The sequence below is a fragment of the Pithys albifrons genome, chromosome 23 (assembly GCF_047495875.1).
Source record: "Pithys albifrons albifrons isolate INPA30051 chromosome 23, PitAlb_v1, whole genome shotgun sequence".
Taxonomy (NCBI): Eukaryota; Metazoa; Chordata; class Aves; order Passeriformes; family Thamnophilidae; genus Pithys; species Pithys albifrons.
In genome coordinates this window covers 7,097,620-7,117,540 of record NC_092480.1, presented here as the reverse complement: position 1 = coordinate 7,117,540, position 19,921 = coordinate 7,097,620, and the positions used below count along the sequence as shown (strand labels likewise).

Sequence of the window (19,921 nt, the reverse complement as noted above, 5' to 3'; positions counted from 1 at the left end):
GATCATTGCTGAGTAGGAAATTTTTCACACACGTACCCATCCTCATTTTAAGTGAAGGAAGGGGCTTAAAACCTCATGTACTTCTCTGTCTGTACATGGAAGCCTAATAAAAGCTGCCCTCTGTGGAAACCTTGGCCACCACACTGTCCACAGGGCCAGGGAAATGCCTGGGAAGTGCATTTATGTGTCACAAAGGAGGCCACTGACCTGCCTACAACAGCCAGCTCCTGCTTTTTGACTGGGTTTTACCCAGTAAAGCCAAGAACCATGAAAAATGAGAGAAAACGTGACTCCAGTCAATATTTATTGCCCTAAAACTGCTCTATCAGCCCATGTGCAGCCCTGGGAGAAGGTCCAGGGAAGGGGCTGTGCCTTGTCACTGCCAACAGACCCCGTGGCTTCTCCCCTTCCCTGCTGGAGGAGAAGGGACTCATGTATTTAACTCAGACTTTGCTGTTCGTTTTGTCAGCAGCTCCTTATCAATGGTCCCCACTGCAGAGTCAATGGCTGCGTTGTACAAAACCCTGGTCCAAGAGAAGATTAGCACATTCCAGCCTGCTGAGTTAATTAGCAGGTAATGAGAGACGCTCATCAATAAACTCAGCTGTGTCCAACCCCCCTCCTGTGTTGGGCCTGCAGGACATGGGAACCTTTCCATGCCTGACAAGCTCCACTGGGGTCATTAGGAGATGATGTGCTCTCAGCCTGGAGCAGAGGCAAAGCTCTGGAGAGTTCCACAATCAGCACAGCAACAAACTCCCTTTTCCTTTCACATTTTTGGGGGAAATGCTTTTCCCTCTGGTTTGCTGGTAAAGGAGTCCTTGCCCAGGGTTGAGAGCAGGTAAAGCCAGCAGATCAAAATGAAAGGAACTTCATTATTTTTAATCAGGAGTTGGCCTGGATGATCCTTGTAGATCCCTTCTAACTCAGGATCTTCTGTTATTCTGTGATTCCCTGACTATAATATAACACTCTATTGGAGTGGAAATCAGTGGAAGATTTCTCCCCAAGGATCCCTCACTCTCGAAAACTTATCCACAGTGGGGCTAGAAACAACTAGAGGAAAATAAATAAATAAATAAACATTAAAGCAGAGCAAACCTCAAAGCAGGTCCTTTGTCAGGTTGAAATCCTGAGGAATGGGGTAGGAAAGTCCCCAAACTAGTAACAGCCACACAGTGAGGCTGTGCCACCTCTGTTTCTGACTTGAGGAAAAGCTCCCTGCCTTCAAGGAGGCAGGAACATAACCTGTTTAAGGCTTTGGAGAGACACATAACCATCACCATCATTTTTAAGCAGCAATGTGCAACACGGAGCCTTACGGACTCCTATAAATTACCAGCACCCGCCTGCCAGCTCAGCCTAAGCTCGATATTGCCTGCAGTAATTATTTGGATCAAATGCAGTTTATCTGCTTCATATTTGTGTTTCTGTGCTCTCTGGTAACTTATAAATGTCATTGCAGTGTTTATTTGTTATAATGAAACTTAATGACGTTTGAAACCAATGGCTGTGGTTGCGGGCTGCAGGTTTGAAGTAATCTCTTCATCTCAGGAGCAGGAGGCCCAAAGATAACATTAAATTATCCCACAGAAAAGGAAGATGTATGCAGACAGATATTCAGGCCTGTGTATTATTCATTGGAGAGATGACTAGCAATGAGCCACTGTGCCTGAGGCGACGGACTCAAAGCATTGTCACCCAGCGAAGGCAAATGTTCCTGTCCAAGGGGAACCAGTTGTCAAGCCACAAGCCCAAGTGCATCTCAATCTGTTTTATGAACCTTTCGAAGGCATGCTGGGGCAGCCAGGTGCCAGGAGCCCATGGAAATGGCTGTCAGGGAGGGAATGAGGTGGGGCTGCTGGAAAACACAGCAGGGCTGGGATGGGAGGGAGAGGAACCTGGAAAACACAGCAGGGCTGGGATGGGAGGGAGAGGAACCTGGAAAACACAGCAGGGCTGGCATGGGAGGGAGAGGAACCTGGAAAACACAGCAGGGCTGGGATGGGAGGGAGAGGAACCTGGAAACACAGCAGGGCTGGGATGGGAGGGAGAGGAATCTGGAAAACACAGCAGGGCTGGGATGGGAGGGAGAGGAACCTGGAAAACACAGCAGGGCTGGGATGGGACGGAGAGGAACCTGGAAAACACAGCAGGGCTGGGATGGGAGAGGAACCTGGAAAACACAGCAGGGCTGGGATGGGAGGGAGAGGAACCTGGAAAACACAGCAGGGCTGGGATGGGAGAGGAACCTGGAAAACACAAGGCTGGGATGGAATGGGAGTGAGAGGAACTGGCTTGTGTGGCATCAGAGGGAACGGGAGCAGAGGGTGGCTTGGCAGTGGTGGTGCCCCATCCCAGCCAGGTTCTGTTCTCCTTCCGTGCAAGACCCTGAATAAACTTCTCCTGCTTTGCTTCAGGCACTGCTCCTTGTCCTCCCTCCTTCTGAATAATTTCCTCCCTGGGTTTCTATTGCTGTGTGTATTTATAGACTCTGGTCGTGTCTCCCCTTGAGCCTCCTCCAGACTATATAAATTTACTTCCTCCAGTCTCTCCTCTTACAACCTGCTCTCTAATCCCTGGGCCGTTCCTGCCACCACAGTCAGTGGCTTTGCTCCGTGCTCCCCAGGCTGCAGGAGTGGCACTGCTCCGGTGCCAGTCACATCCCAGCCCGTGTGGAGCTGCACAATTACTGCTGCCTTATTACCTCGGGACCTGCTGCAGGAAAATGCCCGTGGCAACAGCCAGGAACATCTTTCCCTCAGCTCCCTCCTTGCTGTCAGGAGTGTGGAATTACCCAGCACCAAAAGGGCTTTAACCCCTGCAGCACAACCAGCTCTGGCACCTCTGGTTTTTGGGCTGCTCTGCTTCATGTGGGCACTGTGGGTGGGGCTGAGGCTCCCACAGCTCCTGCTCATGCTGCTGCATCTCTCAGGAGTGTGGAAACAGCATCACTAGGCCCTTCTCCCTAAGGGCAGTGGGAATTTAAGATCTGTAGAAAACTGGACCACAGGGAACTTTGGCTTTGAAGACCCTGCTTCTCCCACACAGGGTCAGCCAGGTCTGGAAAGCCACGTGTGGCAGTGTCTGCCCTCAGCAGCACAGCCCCTTCCTGTGGTCTGAGCCTCAGCAATGGGAGAGCATGGCCAGCAGGGACAGAGAGGGGATTCTGCTCCACTCTGGGGAGACCCCAACTCAGAGCTGCCTCCACCTCTGGGCTCTTCGTCACTGAAAGGACATGGAGCTGCTGGAGCAAGTCCAGAACAGGCCATGGATGTGCTCAAATGGCTGGAGCTCCCCTACTCTGGAGCCAGGCTGGGAGAGCTGGGGGTGTTCACCTGGAGAAGAGAAGGTTCCAGGGACACCTGAGAGCCCCTTCCAGTGCCTGAAGGGGCTCCAGGAGAACTGGAGAAGGACTTGGGACAAGGCATGGAGGGACAGGACAAGGGGAATGGCTTCCCTCTGCCAGAGGGCAGGGATAGGTGGGATGTTGGGAAGAAATCCTTCCCTGTCAGGGTGGGCAGGCCCTGGCACAGGTTGGGCAGAGCAGTTGTGGCTGCCCCATCCCTGGAATTGTCTAAGGCCAGGCTGGACAGGGCTTGGAGAAACTTGGTGTAGTGAAAGGTGTCCCTGCCCATGGCAGGGGGTGGAATGAGATGAGCTTTAAGGTTTCTCCCAACCCAAACATTCAATAATTCTTTGACTCCCTGATACTCCTCCTGCACTGCCATGAGTTCACCTGCTTCCCAAGCCTGTTGTGTGAACCCATTCCAAAAGCCTGAACAATCCCAAGAACTCCAGTGTCTGGAGTTTCATTAGTTTCATGTGTTGTAGGGAAAGATTGTTTTCTCCAAAATACTCAGAGGAGCAGCAGATGGAGTCTGGGCCATCTCTGTTCCTGGCCACCAGCTGAGGTCCCAGCCCTGGGGACATGCAGTGCAGGGAAGTGACTCCTGGCGAGGACAAACACTACAACCAACCCCCTGTCAATGCATTCATTGCTCACCAACCACCAGGAATGCAAGAAAGCCTGGGAAACTTATTCCATTAACCTCATCTGCCCACCTGGATTAGAACCAGAAGCCATTATTGGCAGATGTGTTACCTGATGACAACTGACAAGAGAAATTCATCTTCATTCTCACAACCCCAGGAACCTCCTGCAGGGATCTCACCACAAGAGCTCATCCAAGACCTCATCTCCAAGCTCCCCATGAGCAGACAGAACCTCTGTGGCCCTTCCAGCTGGGAGCACCTTGGATTAACTCCCACACCTGCATCCAGCTCCCTGTGGCATCCGCAGCCTGGGCAGGTCTCCTGCCCATGCACAGACAGATCCAACCTTGTTTAAAACCTCAGCGACATCGATTAATGAGGAGGAGAGAGCTGTGCAGGGCCACCTGCAATGACCTTGCTGGAAACCCTTGAGGAGGGAGTTAATTCTGGAATCAGGCCATGCTCAGCTCGAAGGGGGTGCGGACCCCGTGTCTCCCAAGCAACACCAAACAAACAAGTTGACAAATGAGGTGCCTCTTAATGAAGCTGCAGCCAAAGTCAATACTGGGCCCTTCTATCAGGGCACAGATCAAAGCTGGTCTCAAGGGCAAACGACCTGGCAGGGGTGGGACAGCTGTCACTCGGAGGAGGGAAGGGATGGCTCGGAAATGAAAAGGAGCAGCCTCAGAAGCCGAGGGAGACAAGGACAACTTGCAGAAGGAGAAAGGAGAAAGATTTAGAAGAGGAGACACAGGAAAGTTGGGGGAAGACTTTCTTCCAGGCCTGGTGTGTTCTTTCTGTAATTAAATCTGGTTATTAAGATCCTGGTATTCTCTCCGTTCTCCACCGTCACTGCTGCACATCCAGAGCTACGTCCTGGCACAAACACAGTTCAGGTATTTTCTCTGCAGAGGTTTTCCTTCTCCTCCCACCCAGCTAACAAAAGATTGAAAAGGGGAAGGATCAAGGTTCCCCCATCTATTTTAACCTATTTGGAGAGGGTTAAAGTTTCACCTTCATGTTAGGTACAGCTGGGGTGATTTTCTGGGGGCAGGGAGGGAAATAGAGCCAGGATGGAATAGAAAGAAAGAAAAGAGGTAGGAACAGCACAACTGATGGAGAGGTATCTCCCACAACAGCATATCAGGTCCCCCTCTATCCACAGATGTTTGTAGCTGGAGGAAGGGATGTTCTACCCAGGCATCTTGGTCCTGTCCACCAATGCCCCCTGCACCCTCCAAGCTGCCCCTTGAGGCCATTCCCTTCCCAAACAGAGCAGCCTCACTGCAGGGAATAGCCAAGACAGGAGCTCTTGGGAGGATGGTATGAACTAGGACTCACCCAGAACAGCCCATGGCTGAGCCCAGCCTGGCTCCTGGCTGGCTATGGACAACCCCCTTGCTGGGACTCCACACCCTGCTCTGGCTGCCTCAGGGTGCAGGTTCCTGGGGCAGGGATCGAGTCCCTCCCCATTTGCACAGCATCTAGCCCAGCATGGACCTGACCCTCAGCTGAAGGCTTGTGCTGCCACGTGAGCCCACCCCACCCCTTCCCCACAGTCTCCAGAAAAATCCACCCTGAGCTCAGCTCCACCTTTGAAACCTCTGGGATTGAACACTGGTCTAAGCTGATGGCAACAACGACCAGGCATACTTATCTCCAGGTCAACCTAAATATTTCATTTAGCTTCTAAAGAAGTCAATGCCTTTCTCTCTTTCTTCCTTTATTTTAAATCTCAGAATGCATACCAACTCTCATGAATATTGATGAGGATCATTAGTCACTGAACATTTCACTTCCCTTCTCTTTTCCCGTCTATATAAAAGCTTCATCTTTGTTAAAGGAAAAAAAATCCATCTCAAGTTGTATCTCTGGATGTGCTTTAAGATTAGCTCTGTTAATACATTTATAGAGGAGTAAATATCCATGAGAGCAAACACGGGGTGTGAAAGGACACGTGATACCAGCCCTGAGATTGGTGCTGCACTGGAGGGAACTGATAAGGTTTGTGGCTGAAGTTCTTTGCTTTCTGAAGGTTCATGGCACCAGCCCTGGGTACTAAATAATCATTACATTGGCTGCTTGGCCCAGGGGATTCCACTCACAGCCCCCCTCACACATGAGCCCTACCTAATCCTGCAGGTTTTTGACCATGCCTGTTCCTTCCATCTTCATCAGCCTCAACCCGAAGGCTGCTGATGGGCTTCAATCACTCTGAGTGAACACAGGTGGCAGGTCTGCCCAGATCCAGCAAACAACTCGGGGAGAAAAAGAACACCAGGACCTGCAGCATTCAGCTTGATACTTCCCAACAATATTTCCCTATTTCCTTATAATAAGAAAGGATTTTTAGAAAGGTTTAAGAACAAGTCAGCTCAAATACAGGTGGTTGAGTGTTTTGCAGTGTCTTTCAGTCAAATCCAACACAGTCCACTTCACTGAGCAATGGGAACAGGATCATTCTGCTGGCCTGAAACACACAATTTCATCCCATTTTGTGATCATAGCAGTGAAACAGAACTGCCTCACACTGCTCCCGTCAGAGAGGAGCTTCATCTTACAGGCTGGGACTGCAGAGAGGGTGTTCTGTGACAGGGAAACCAGTGGGGATGGAGCTCCAAAACGAGCCATTTAAGCCTTTTCCCAGCACACCAAAGGCACGGGCTCCCCAGTGCCTGTAACACCAGAGGGTTTCATCTTCATGCCAAGCTCAGCTCCCACCCCACAGCCTGGCCTGGGCTCAAGTGCTCCAGCCACAGTGAGTTTCTGCTCACAGCTGCACAGCAAATTTGCTCCTGCTGGGTCCAGAGCCATTTCAACAGCAAGCCTGGCTGTTTGTGGATGCCCAGCATGTGTCTCAGGGTGGGACTTACAAAGCTGCAGTGGTTTTAATTGATACACTAAGTGACAGGAACTTGGTTCATTGCTCCAGTTCAGGAAGCTCCAAAGTCTGCCTGCAGAGGGCTTGTGGCTGCCTCCAGGAGAGGGAGGCTGGAGTTCCAGGCTGGGCAGGAAGGAACCTGGTGCCTCCTTGCAGCCATGGGTAGGAGGCAGGGCAGTGCCTGTGCCCTAGGGCTGCCCCCAAGAACAGCAGAAGAGATGCTCTGCTCTGCTCTTCTCCAGCCTTGGGTAGGGATCTGCTGTCACACTCCTGCCCCCGTCCTGATCAATGTTTTCTTGGAAGCAATGGCTTCCAGGTACTTTGAGAGCTGGATACTTCCACACAACCATGTTATCATGTCTGTGTCAGGGGATTTACAGCATCAGCAGCACCTGACTCAATGGCAGAGCCAGATCTGCAGGTTCAGGCTCTGGTCTGGAGGGCACCATGTCCTTTAGTGGTTGTCTGGCAGTGCTGGGTTAATGGTTGGACTCAATGATCTTCGAGGTCTTTTCCAACCTAAACAACTCCATGATTGTATGTCAACAGTGTGACTGGTATCACTAATCAAACACTGCTGCCAGCAGCTTCTCTGGCAGAGTCCCCACGGACACAGAGGGAGGAAAACTAAATAACAGACCCCCAGGCTGCAGCAACAGCTCTGCAGAGAGAGAAAAACTATCAGCAGATACACACGCTCCAAGGGAAGCTCAGCCTGGAGCAGTGTGGAGATGAGAAAGCCAGAGCTGCCATCTCCAGGGAGAAGCCTCACACCTCCTGTCATTCCTGTCCCCCCACCTTCTGATTAAAAATAAACCAGCCCAAACCCCACAGAGGCAGGAGCACCAAAGATGGCCAGGCAGCTGTGCTAAGGTGATGTACAAAAACTCCTCTCTGCCTGTTTCCAGGTGCCTTTTACAGGACACACTTTCCCCAACAGCTTACCACGTTCTGTGGGTGCACATCCCATTTCAATGCCAGTAAGGACCTAAAGGGGAATGGCAAGGGCAGTGGAACTCAAGTAGCTGAGATAACCTACATCCCACCCTAGATATTGATCCATGCATGTAAATCATAGAATCCCAGGAAGTTTTGGGTTGAAAGGGATCCTAAAGCTCAGCATGTTCCAGCCCCCCTGCTATAGGCAGGGACACCTTCCACTAGACCAGGTTGCTCCAACCTGGCCTTGGACACTTCTAGGGATGGGGCAGCCACAGCTCCTCTGGGCAACCTGTGCCAGGGCCTGCCCACCCTCACAGGGAAGAATTTCTTTCTAATATCCCATCTAACTGTGCCCTCCTTCAGCTTTAGGCCATTGCCCCTTGTCCTACCACTTACATGCCCTCATGACATGGGGGCACGATGGGCTCAAGCTCTACCAGGGGAAATTTAAGTTGGAGATCAGAAAAAACTTCTTTGCAGAGAGAGTGCTCAGGCATTGGAATGGGCTGCCCAGAAAGGGGGTGGATTCCCCATTCCTGGAGGGTTTTAACCTGAGCTTGGCCGTGGCACTGAGTGCCATGATCTGGTAAAGGGACTGGAGTTGGCCCAAGGGTTGGACTTGATGATCTCGGAGGTCTTTTCCAACCCAATCCATTCTATGATTTTATGATTCTATGAAGAGTCCCTCTCCAGCCTAAGATTCCTGAGGTGCCTTTAACGGGCCTTCCAGTCCCTGCAAAGGGACAGAGCACAGATTTCACATGATCACAGGTTCTCCCACACACCCCTGTAGAGTGCACAGTGAGAGAAGCAGCTCCTGATTGTCTGGTGCCAGTACTTGGGGAGTGAGGAAGGATGGAATTAATTTATTTAAGACCTCTCAGCAGTAGTTTTCCACAGGGGACTGCTACTCAAATCAATAGATAAAATTATACCCTTAGAGCATTAACTGCTACAACAACACCATTCCTGTAAAACTTCCCAGCTTTGGATCAGATTTATGACCAGCAGGGTTGTTCAGCTGCACTACAGCTGCTGGAGACAACTGGAGCATCAGGGATGGAACTCTGCTCCTTCCCCTCAAAGGGGCAGAAGGCAGCAGTAAGTTGGACAGAGTGAAGGGCAGAGCACACGGGATCCTTCCCTCGGCAGCATCCTTGGGAGTGTGTGTGACACACCACCTGGGACTCTCCTGTCAGCCAGTGAGGTTCTGCCTCTCACCCAGTTTTCCAGCTGACCCAAACCACGCAAAGCCTCCCTTTAACACCAGACAAAGAGGCAGCTTGTTGGGTGAATCTTCTTCAGGTTTCACTTCCATCCCTGCCTCGTTTAGCTCAGAAACACAAAACATCGCGGAAACATCAATGAGACCTCTGAGATAAGATGCATCTTTAACAGCTCCTTCAAGCGGCTCTATCCACTGCCTCCTCCTTCCGAACATCTTTGTCAGATAAAGAACAAAAGGCTCAATGCAGCTTACACAGCAATGCTGCCCCCGATCAATTGTGATGGTGTGTCCCTGATCAACTGATGGTATGTTCCCAGTCAATCAGTTGTGATGGTGTGTCCCAGTCAATTGTGACGGTATGTCCCTGATCAATCAATTGTGGTGTGTCCCCAATCACTTGTGATGGTGTGTCCCAATTAACCAATTGAGATGGTGTGTTCCTGATCAGTTGTGATGGTGTGTCCCCAGTCAACCAATTGTGATGGTGTCTGTGCAGGGAGACACAATTGACGATGCCAGGGGTAGGCAGAGCTGCCCCACCAGAGCCCTGGCAGGGATGGCACCTTTTCTGGGGATGACAGCAGAGTCAGCAGTGCAAAGTTCCCCCCAGATTCCACAGGGACCTTCAGGGATCAGCTAATGACAGACCCACCACCAGTGCAGGTCCCAGGAGTTTGTGCCAGGGATCCTGCAGTTTGGAGCACAGCTCAGCAGAAATACCATTCCCAGGGTGCAGAATGAAGCAAAGCCCCAGAGGGCAGAGCTGTGAGAAGGTGTTGGGATCCTCAAGGAGGTGTTTGAATTATGGTTATGGGCTGTTGAGCTCCTCTGTGTGCACAGGGAGGCCGAGCAGAGCCAATGCCACTTGAGCTGAACCAAGTGACACATGTCAGGTCTGGTCCCAAAGAACAGACACTTTCCACTGTTGGACCAGAGAACCAAGGGAAGTTTGAGCTTCTCCAGCAGCACCGAGACTGTTGGCATCAATATGAGGAGAAAGGTCACTTTTTACAGGGATAAGAGGGACTGCCTCCAATTTATCCTTGAGCCTGAGGAAGATTCATGCTGAGCCTGTGTTGCTGCAGATGTAAAAGTCACTTGCAAGATCCAGATTAAGTGTTCCCATAAATCCAAGTAATTCTAAGGCAGCAACTGCCTTGCTGGGCTGCTAATGGGTGGCACAAATACGCCACTGTGCCTCAGTGCCACGCTCTAATCACACTTTTCCTGGCAGGAAGGGTTCGCTGAACCCGGTTTGAAGTATGGTGGGAAGCAGAGGGGGCAGTCAAGCAGAGAGACATTTGGAGCAGAGGCACAGGCAGCTCCTCTGAACAAGCTGTTTGTCCCCAGAACAGCAGGGACTCCATCCCAGAGCCCTGGCTGGTTTCTCTCCAGGCAGTAAAACAGGGCCTGACAGAGAGAGGAGCCTGAATCAGCTCAATCAGGGAGGAAAGGCAGAGAGTCCTTCTGTTCTGTGCTGAAGAAGAGGGAGGGCACAGTGGGATGGCTGACACAGAGTGGGACATAAGAAGGATATGGAGCTGCTGGAGCAAGTCCAGAGGAGGCCACGGACATGCTCCAAGGGAGCCTCTGCTCTGGAACCCGGCTGGGAGAGCAGAGAGTGTTCACCTGGAGAAGAGAGTGCTCCAGGGACACCTTCCAGTGCCTGAAGGGGCTCCAGGAGAGCTGGTGAGGGACTTGGGACAAGGGATGGAGGGACAGGACAAGGGTCAATGGCTTCCCAATGCCAGAGGGCAGGGATAGATGGCATATTGGGAAGAAATTCCTCCCTGTGAGGATGGGGAGGCCCCGGCACAGGTTGGGCACAGAAGCTGTGGTTGCCCCATCCCTGCTCTCCAAGGTCAGGTTGGAGCAACCTGGAAGAGCAGAAGGTGTCCCTGCCCATGGCAGGGGGTGGAATGAGATGAGCTTTAAGGTTTCTTCCAACCCAAAGTATTCTGTGATTCTGTGACTGAACTGGACAGAGACGATTCTACAGCCAAAAGAAGCACAAGGCATCCACCCTCTGTGCCTGCCAGGATACACAGGACTCCTATTGGAAAAAATATTTTTAGGACATGCTTTAAAACTTTAACCCAGCTCAGCATTTAAATCCATCTCCTTCCCTCCTCTGCTCTCTGTCCCTCTTGGTATTGGATTTCCCCCACCTTGGCATTGCTGCCCAGCCCCAACCCCACCTCCCCCTGCAGCAGAGCTGCTGCACAAGGCCCTTGGTTCCTGCAGGAGCTGCAGATTGCCTCTGAGAAGCTATTAGGCAGCAGTGGAACAGAGCAACCTTTCACTGACAAGGCACTCGGCCCTTTAAACGATCTCCAAATAGTGTTTTCTTTTTATTGCTTTCTGCAGTTTAACAGCCCCGATTTCAAGTTACTTTGGCTTATGATAAACTCCAGATCTATAACGCCTCTATTCTCTCCCTCTTTGGTCTTTCTCACCCACTTCTTTATGTTTTTATTAAAAAAAGATCCAGGAAAACAGATAGCAGATTAAAAGGGAAACAAATTGAAATGGGTCAAATGTATCTTGCTTAGATGACAGCCACCCCATTAGATACTTTTAAACAGGACAAATAATCCGTTTGGAAGCACAAGTGGGCTTTTACATTTATTCTAAATTACAAACCAAATGATTGCAGCCTCAAATGGGAGCACTGGCTAATTGCACTAATATCTCACTAATTCCTGCACCAAGGAATGGGGGAAAAACGAACGATTTTCACCATTTTACCAATTACTCAATTTAGACCAAGGTACATTATGCAAACCCTGGGTTGAGCTTCCTCTCCATTTTGTGATCTATGACAAGGACTGGAACTCCAATTATTAATAATGGAGGAGCTATAATTATTCTAAGGATGGGTACGAGATAATTATAAGCCATAAAACCAGCTTTCATGTGCATACACAATTCTCTGCCCGTGTCTAGCAGACCCAAAACCTCTCTGCAGACCAGAGATAGGCTGAACCTGAAGACAAAACCCCCATGCAGAGCTGTGGTGCTCCCAGGTCACAGGAGTGATGCCACAGCTGGTTACAGCAGCAGGCACAGGCAGCTGCCCAGCTCTGCACTGTCCTGGCAGAGGGCTTGGAACGAGGTGATCTTTAATGTCCCTTCCAACCCAAACCACTCCATGATTCCATGGTTCAGTGATCTCTATGAGCTGTAGCCTGCAGGGGCTCATGGATTCAGGAGTCATCCCAAAGGGAGCAGCTTGGTGGCTCTCCTTCAATTCAGGCCACCACCATCACTGCCCCTCTGGACCCACCCTCCGCCCTGTCCCACGTTTGAGGTGTGTGGATGAATCCCAGCTTTGTAGGAGCTCCCTCTTCCTTCAACAGCTTTCTGCTGGAGCAAGTCCAGAGGAGGCCACCAACTTGATAAGAGGGCTGGAGCACCTCCCTATGGAGACAAGAGAAGGTTGTGTGGAGACCTCAGAGCACCTTCCAGTATCTGAAGGGGCTACAAGGAACCTGGAGAGGGGCTGTTCCTCAGGAACTGGAATGACAGGGCAAGGTGCTATGGTACAAACTGAAACAGGGAAAAGCTAGGCTGGATATTAGGAAGGAATTCTTAACTGTGAGGGCAGTGAGATACTGAAACAGAGGTTGTGGATGGCCCAGCCCTGCAGTGTTCAAGGCCAGGCTGGGTAAGGCTTTGAGAAACCTGGTCTAGTGGGAGGTGTTCCTGCCCATGGCATGGGGGGTTGGGAATAGATGGTCTTTAAGCCCCTACCAATCCTTAACATTCTCTGATTCTATGAACAAGAGGCAGCAGAGCTTTGCATCAGTCCCAGTGCCTTTAAATAAGATCCCAAACTTTCAGAACAGAAGAGTCAAGGTGAGATCTGAGCTCAGACTGCAAAATTTTCATGTCCACTCCCAAAACTGAAGGTTTGTCTTATGCTGCCCAACAGCCTCTCATGGCCTTTAAAGAAAAGCTGCCCACCTTGTATCCAGGCAGCCCTTTCCTGACCAGATTTCTGCAGCCATTTCCCAGCAAATGTGACCTGCCAAATCTGCCAAGCTCACCCTCTCCCACCAGAGGCAGAGCCCTCGTTGCTATGTGGAGCTGCAGCTCTGCAGCACTGGCTGCTGCTCCTGCTGTGCTTTGTGCAGTGAATGGAGACACCTTGAATGCAGAATCCAGCCACGACACAAAGGAGAGCGGCTGCTGCCAGAGATAACTGCGGCACAAGGCTCTGCTGGCACAGCAGGCAGTGTCTGCACCATCTGAGGAGGGGGGCTGTCCTTCCCTGGGCACACACCAGGAACCATGAGCTGGTCCAGGGGGAAGATGCTGCACCAAGTCCTCTGTCCCTGTCCCCAGCCACACCTGCGTTCAACACCCAACCCTGGGGATGAGGACAAAGCCCACCCTCCCCTTCCATGGGCTGTGTCCACCCAACAGGGATGTCACCCACAGCATGTGAGGACATGAGAGCCAGCCTGGAAAGGGAGATCAGAGGAGGGAAGGGAGCTGTTCTGCCCTGCTGCCCATCACACAGGGAGATGGTTGGAGGCACCTTCCAGCAGCCAGGCTGGCGGGAACAGGTGGGGAAGGTGAAGGCTGACACCTCTCAGTGCTTAATCGTTCCCGTTAGTAGCTTTATGAATGGCAGCCAAGAAGTGCCATAATTGCTGCAGTGACGATCACTAATGACTCGAGTTAGATCTGGCAAGTAGTCAAAGGCAGGAGGGAAGAAGAAAAATCGCAGGAGTAGGATCGACATCGGAATTCCTGCTTGGAACACCGAGAGGAGGGAGGAGCCAGCCCAGCTTGGGACCTGCAGCTGTGGACAGGCAGGGACCAAGCACTACAGGTGAGCAGAGGGAGATATTCCAGCACTCCCGTGTTTGCCCTTGGGAAGGGAATTGCATGAGAAGAAGTGGGAATAGAAAAGGTAGCTCAAGATCCTTGTTCTTGGGGGACTAAAATGACTCACCTCTTTACTCCAAAATGACCCTGATCAGTGCAGCACAAGCCCTGGGGGAAACAAGGTAACTCAGACCACTGGCAGCCCCACCATGACCTCCACGTGGCGTGTGCCTTGGGACATTCAGTCCAGAGGCCACGGCTCCCACTGATGCACCGTCACAGCCACGGGAGAGCTGCCCTGGGGAGGAATCAGCCCCTCTGAGCAAACAGCGCTGCTGCTCCTGATTATGTATCTGTTGCTGAATGTTAACAAACAGTCGGCAGCAGCTGATTGAGTGGGTTATTAGCAGAATGAAGACAGATGGTGGAGGATTAACTCCAAAGTGTCTTCATTGCAAGGCCATCACTGCAGACAGCTCTGCCTTTCCCTTTGTCTACAACTGTCACCAGCTTCATTTCACCCTAAAACTCCCACTGGAAACCAAACCCTGAGCCCAGCACACACCAAACCAGAGCCCAGCACACACCAAACCAGAACCCAGCATACACCAAACCCTGAGCCCAGCACACACCAAACCCTGAGCCCAGCACACACCAAACCAGAGCCCAGCACACACCAAACCCTGATCCCCACACACACCAAACCAGAGCCCAGCACACACCAAACCCTGAGCCCAGGACACACCACAACAGAGCCCAGCATACACCAAACCAGAGCCCAGCACACACCAAACCAGAGCCCAGCACACACCAAACCCTGAGCCCAGCATACACCAAACCAGAGCCCAGCACACACCAAACCCTGAGCCCAGCACACACCAAACCAGAGCCCAGCACACACCAAACCAGAGCCCAGCACACACCAAACCAGAGCCCAGCACACACCAAACCCTGAGCCCAGCACACACCAAACCAGAGCCCAGGACACACCAAACCCTGAGCCCAGCACACACCAAACCCTGAGCCCAGCACACACCAAACCCTGAGCCCAGCGCACACCAAACCAGAGCCCAGCGCACACCAAACCAGAGCCCAGCGCACACCAAACCAGAGCCCAGCGCACACCAAACCCTTAACCCAGCACACACCAAACCCTGAGCCCAGCGCACACCAAACCAGAGCCCAGCACACACCAAAGCCTTATCCCAGCACACACCAAACCCAGAGTCCAGCACACACCAAACCCTGAGCCCAACACACACCAAGCCCTAAGCCCAACACACACCAAACCCTTATCCCAGCACACACCAAACCCTTAACCCAGCACACACCAAACCCTTATCCCAGCACACACCAAACCAGAGCCCAGCACTCAGACGAGCCTGTCGTCAATTAGAGCAAAGTTATAAGTGCAGAGCAGCCAAGCTGGAGTAGCACCTTCCTGCTTCTCAGCAAATACACCCCAATTTCACCCCCAAATCCAGCACTTTTCCTGGTGTGGGCTTCACAGAAGCTCAACCCAAGACAAGACACCAACACCACACCCAGCCCTGTTTGTTCACGATACAGAGACTGATATAAACTGATATGAAGAATTAATGGAACTAACATGGACAGAAGCAAGTTTATGGGCACTGATTTTGGTTCCTTGCCCTGGAGCCCAGCTCAGCTAGAAGAGCCACATCTGCTTTCAGCTGTGCTCATGGACACACATCCCTTGCCAGCTGGTGAACAAACAGCATAATGCCACCAAAGAGCTTTCCTGGGCATGGCCGTGGAGCATCCCTAACCCACAACATTTATTTTACCCCACTGGGAGAGGTTGCCAGGCTGGTCTGCAAGCAACCAGCTTGGAACTTCTCCATGGCCACAGCCAAGAGAAACACTTCTATGGAACTGAAAAATATCCTGAGCTAGAAGGGACTCACAGGGATCACCTGCCCAACTCCTGGCCCTGCACAGACATCCCAGCAATACCACCCTGAACCTGAGAGCGTTGTTCCAGACACTCCTGGAGCTCTGGCAGCCTTGGGGCTGTGCCCACTGCCCTGGGGAGCCTGGTCAGTGCCCACCACCCTCTGGGGGAAGAACCTTTCCCTGAGATCCAACCTAAGAAGTGATTTCTCACCAAGAAGTGTTTCCTCCACACTTTCAAGGCCTCGAAATCCACTTGTGCCGCTCTACCTACAAGTGATTTCACAGATACCTCTGCTAAGTGACAGCGAGGTTCTAATGATCTCCATAACTAGCCATTTCCACCCCACACCTCCTCATTATCCCATTGCCCCACTGCCTCCATGTGCTTTCAGTTCCTTCAGCTCCCCTGCAATTATTAATAGGGCTGTTCATTAGCACCATCATGTAATAAAAGAGAGAAAAACTCTCTCTTGGCAAAAACACAGAAGGGAATCTCTCTGTCCTCATCCTTGAAGGGAATTGGCCCCAAGAGTCCAGCTCAGGCACCTTGGGCAGGTGATACTTCTGTGGGTGACAGACACCTGAGCCCACCCCAGCTCACGCACCAAAGTGGATCTGCACTGCAATCCCCCCAAACCCAGGAGGCTGCAGGTCTGTCATTGTCACCCTGAGCCGCTTCAAGCGAAAACACAAGTCCTAGGCGGCCTTTGTAGCCATGGAAATCCCCCTGACTTTTGTTTTTTGGCAGATTGTACCTTTAAACATAATGGCCCAGCAGCCTGCAGGGGCCAGAAACTGGCTGCAGTCAGGCAGGAACACTTTGTTCCCTTTCCTACACAAAAGCTTTACTTTTGGCCTTTCATGTTCCTTTGTTCTCGTCACACAAAGCCCTGCTCAGCCTGGAAAGGGGCTCACATCGGAGGCAGACACAGGCTTTGAATGTGCCAGGGGACCAGAGTGATCCCAAAGGACTGGCAGGATCCAAGGACTGTCCTGCCAGTGCTGGGACACCCTGTGAGCACCCCCAGGGTGCTCCTGCCCGCCTGGGCACAGCCATGGGCAGCCTCTCCATGAGGCTGGAGGGACAGGAAGGTATTGAGAGAAACTGCACCTTCCCACAGCACTCTGCCATCCCATCTCCCAGAGGGCAGCTCCTTCCAGTTAAAAACATCCTCTAATCAATGTTTAAAGAGCATGTGGTAATTAACAAGCAGGAGGTGAAGCCTTGTGAAGTACTTTCCCGACGTTACCAGCTCAGTATCAGGGCTCCTGGGAACGTGAAGGAACCTTTGATCTTCTAACTGATATCTGAGCCATAAACTTGCCTATCCAAGAGTTTTACTCCATGGAAACAAACTCACCTTTTCCTCTCAGGAAGACAAGGCTTCCTGTGAGAGCAGACACACCCATGGCTAACTGGTGACTCACCATCCCACACAAGGCAAAGGAATCATGGAGTGGTTTGGGTTGGAATGAACCTTTCCAGGTCATCGAGTCCAACCCCACTGCAGTGAGCACGGACACCTTCCTCTGGACCAGGTTACTCAGAGCCCCATCCAGCCTAACCTTGGATGCTTCCAGAAAAGGAAGCACAGTAGGGCACGAGATCACACCTTTTTTCTACATTATTTCCACTCTAAGCCCCCAAAAGGGTTAAATCCACATGTGGGACAAGTTCGCAGTTCCCAGAGTGACCTCCCAGCAACCAAACTCTCCTTGACACAACCCCGAGACCCTCCCATCTCACAGGGCTCTTGGATCTGTATTCCTTCTCTCATCCAGCATTAATCAGAAGCTGTTGCACCAGGGTTTGCTCCAGGAAAAGAAGGTGCCAGAAACAAGGATGCGACTTCTTCCAAGCATAAATAGTTTTTGTTTAGTTATTATGCTTCATAATTATTTATGATTTTTCTATGGATTAATCAATGCTCATAAAGTACTTGGGGAATGACTAGAATATAAAATAGGAAAATTTTAGCTGAAGTTTGATGAGCAATGGAATGGTGGCTCTGAGGGGTGCAAAGCCACTGGAAAGTGGGATTCTGAAAGTGTCCTGGTGAGGCACTACCACCCAACTAGAAGAAAAACAGTAGATGCAGCAAAGGCTGCAAGAGCTTCCCATGTGACAAATCCCTTCCAAAGGAAAAGACAGTGGATTTTGAATGTATGGAACTACTAATCTCTTGCTTTTCTCCTGGACTTCCCATGTCCATGCCCACTAAGATGCTCCAGAGAACAAAGGGGAAGCTGGATTTTCTCCTTGGTGAGAACAAGAACCTGGACCATCCCAAGCAGGGACACCCCTGGCAATGAGATAGCTAAAGAGGAGGAAGAAGAGAAGGTGAGGAAACTGCTCACCTTCAGTCATCCTGCGGTACTTCTCCTTGTACATGAACCCCAGGACGAGGCAGCATCCTCTTCCTGGGAGCCCCAGTTCTGCAAGAGAAGAGAGCGTGGTGTTAGACCAGGCTGGGGATGAGGACAGTCCCAGGGATGCTGCAGGGAGCCAATCCTGCAGGAGACACCACTCAGGTAAAGTGCCAGCAAGGTGGGCATGGAACAGAATTCTTTGGTAAGCCTTGCTGAGCTGAGCTTTGCTGGGATCCTAAGCCACTGTGACAGAGACAGGAGGGTCACCATCCCCTCCCGTGCCTGTTTCTCAGGCACGTCTCTGTTCCAAGCCAGGGAACGAACTGCATCTTCTTGTAACGCTCAGCAGCAACAGAATGTTACAACAACAGGGACTCTTTGATCCTTTTCTCCCTCAGTGGGCAGCAAAGCAAAACAGGAAATGGCCCTCAGGAGGGAAGAGAAGCCTGGCCTGAGGAATCTTGCTCTTTAGAAGCAAGCAAGTGACCCTGAGAGCAGCAGAGTGCCAGAGTCTGAGGAGGCACATGCCTTTGATGCCTTGATTTCTTAATGGGGCTTTTTGACTCCTGGTAGCAGAGAGAGATGTGAGTGTGGGTTTCTCCAGAAGCAGCTGTGCACGTGCTCTCCCCGTGCGTGTCTCAGAGCGGCCGAGAGCTCTCGTTCTTCAAACAAATCCTCCTGTGTCACAGCGCAGAAAATTAAGGTACCATGTCCCCGATGCTGCCTGTGGACCTGCAGAGCTCCTCAGGGGCTTCAGTGCTCTGCAGAGCCCTGCTGATCAAAGCCCCTTTGATGTTTACTTAATGTGGCTGTGGACTCTGCAGAGCCTGCTCTGCCGAGGAAGGAGCGTCGGGAAGTTGTGCAGGAGCGGAAGGCACCAAAACAGGAGGGTGGAGAGCACAGAGGTGGCAGCAAGAGCTGCCTGGCAGCCTTGGCTTTAGTGCCACGATGCAGACTTGGGTTTGAATGGCAGATCTGGACCAAGCCCAGAGGAAGAGGGGAGTTGCTCACTGCAGTGTGATGGGATGTGCAGGGGAGACACCCAGGATGAGATGGGTATAGACCCAGATTTGAGTGTCCCTTCCTAAGAGTGCTCACTGCCATGGCATCCCAGAGGAGTGGTTATAACCTCCTCTTGAGCACAGTATGAGGCAGAAGTTGAGCCTAACCCCAGATAAAACCAGCTTTCTTTGGATCCCAGGACACTCAGGGCACAAGCAGGACCAGTTAAAGCACTTTCTCTAACACAAACAAGGTTCCTCCTTGCAGGATGCTATGGACAAACAGCTCCTGGTCCTCAGGCTCCCACCAGGGAGGACACCAGCAACTAAATAAAATAAATCACATATGTGATCTCACCAGTGTTGAAGCTCAGACAAAAGTAAGTCTTTAGATGTTCAGGGTAAGCTGGAAATTAATTGCACCCCTAAATCCACCTTGCCCTGGAGAGAAACAGGCATGTCCAGAAAGTGACTCACTTCACCTACCAGGGTGACTCTGAGGGGCTTGTAACTCACTCATTGGCCATAAAAGGCAGTGACTGACTCAGGTCTAAAGGTGTCTAAAGACAACTCAGGGCAGATGAATCAACTATCAGAACTCCCCGTGGTTTTTTGAATCAGAGTCCTAATTAATGGGAAGGGGTAATGAGCAACCATTGTCCATCTCTGAGGGTGGAAAGCAGCCCTCTGACTCTGCAGGACAGAAGCAACATGATCTGCACAGAGGACACAACCACAAATACATAAATA

The 19,921-nt window shown here is 51.4% G+C and overlaps 1 protein-coding gene across 3 annotated transcripts in view; it reads right to left on the bottom strand.

Moving 5' to 3' along the window:
* KIRREL3 (kirre like nephrin family adhesion molecule 3) overlaps positions 1 to 19,921 on the bottom strand; it is a 379,232-nt gene that overhangs the window by 114,112 nt on the left and 245,199 nt on the right. For 2 of the 3 annotated variants that reach the window (XM_071576137.1, XM_071576138.1), the window contains exon 2: positions 18,159 to 18,236. The exons of the other annotated variant lie outside the window; for it this stretch is intronic. In XM_071576137.1, coding sequence (XP_071432238.1) covers positions 18,159 to 18,236 — 78 coding nt within the window. The remainder of the gene's footprint in view (positions 1 to 18,158; positions 18,237 to 19,921) is intronic. 3 annotated transcript variants of the gene reach the window in all.